We start from the raw sequence: 1,441 nt of genomic DNA on the forward strand, positions 1-1,441 counted from the left end.
CTTTATCTTTTCCAATTTTTTATCCAGGAACAATAGGATTGCAAATTGGATTATAATTCTGTACTCCAAAACGGCTCAAAATTTCAGTCGAATACTTCCTTTGGCACATAAACACCCCATCTGATCTTTGTATCACCTCAATACTAAGAAAAAATCTCATTTGACTTAAGTCTGTCATATCAAAAACTCTTTTCATAGAACATTAAAAGTCATTCAACAAATCTTCATCATCACTAGTAAATAAAAGATCATCAACATAAATGCTCACAATGAGAATTTTACCTCCCATTCTCTTGACAAAGAGTGTCTGCTCACTGGAACTACTTTTGAATCCTTCCTTGATAAAGTAAGACTCTATCTGATTGAATCATGCCTTAGGTGCCTGCTTCAGTCCGTAAAGGGCCTTTTGCAGCTTATAAACCTTCTGTTCACTTCCTTTCTTCTCATATCCTTTCGGTTGTTCTACAATACATCTTCCTTCAAATCTCCATGTAGAAAAGCTAATTTGACATCTAACTGATAGAGTTTTCATCCTTTTTGAGCAACAGAAGCTATGATAATTCTCACAATATCCATTCTAGCCACAGGTGCAAAAACCTCTGTATAATCAATTCCATATTGCTGAGTGTAGCCTTTCATCACCAATCTTGCTTTGTATTTGTCAGCTTCTCCAAGCTCATTCAGCTTAGTTTTGTAAATCCATTTCACTCCTATCTTCTTTGCATTACCATACAGTTCCACTAGACGCCAAGTTTGGTTGTTTTTTTTTCTATGGATTTGATTTCTTCATCCATGGCCTGTCTCCATTTCAAGCTTTCAACAGCTTCCTTAAAGTTTGCAGGATCTGATATCATCAAAAATGCCATGTTTGCTTCATCATCTTCACACAAGCTTTCACCAGAAGCATAATCTGCCATCCATACAGGTGGATATCGATTTCTGCCCTCCCTTGCTAGTAACTCTGCTGCAACAGCTGGTGAATTGATTTCAACTTCCTCTATGACTCCTTCTTCAACTGTGTTCTCTTCTTCAATTGTATTCCTTTCAATATCATCCTCCCATTCTAATTCCATTTGTAATACTCGGCGAAATCAAGCATCGGAATTTCTACCATTCGGTGGAATTCGAAGATGTGAGAGTGTTTCTAGAAGGGTAATAGAAAGGTTTTCTCAAATGTTTTAAAGTATTTAAAGGTTTGAATGGAATAGGATTGAGTTTTGGGGAGAAAAGGCTATGGGAGCAAAGGCCAGGATCGGCCGCCGAAGTTAAAGATCGGCCGCCGAAAGTGCTCAATGTTCGGCCCCCGAAGTTCAAGTTCGGCCCCCGAACGTTGCATGTTTTTGCATGTGATTCGACAGCTGAAGCTGAGCTGGTCAGCCAGCTATTGTGCACTCCTCAGTCGGTGAAATGGACATGTGTTGCCTCCAGATCACAGACAGAG

At 39.2% G+C, this 1,441-nt stretch overlaps 1 protein-coding gene across 1 annotated transcript; it reads right to left on the reverse strand.

The window, feature by feature from the left end:
* Window positions 1-528: 528 nt before the first annotated feature.
* On the reverse strand, window positions 529-1,073 carry LOC110600549 (uncharacterized mitochondrial protein AtMg00820-like). The gene is made up of 2 exons (XM_021737415.1): window positions 822-1,073; window positions 529-714 (listed from the first exon to the last, which is right to left on the reverse strand). The coding sequence occupies exons 1-2, from the start codon at window positions 1,071-1,073 to the stop codon at window positions 529-531; spliced, it is 438 nt and encodes a 145-aa protein (XP_021593107.1).
* Between the last annotated feature and the right edge of the window lie 368 nt (window positions 1,074-1,441).

Source organism: Manihot esculenta, chromosome 14, assembly GCF_001659605.2.
Source record: "Manihot esculenta cultivar AM560-2 chromosome 14, M.esculenta_v8, whole genome shotgun sequence".
NCBI lineage: Eukaryota > Viridiplantae > Streptophyta > Magnoliopsida > Malpighiales > Euphorbiaceae > Manihot > Manihot esculenta.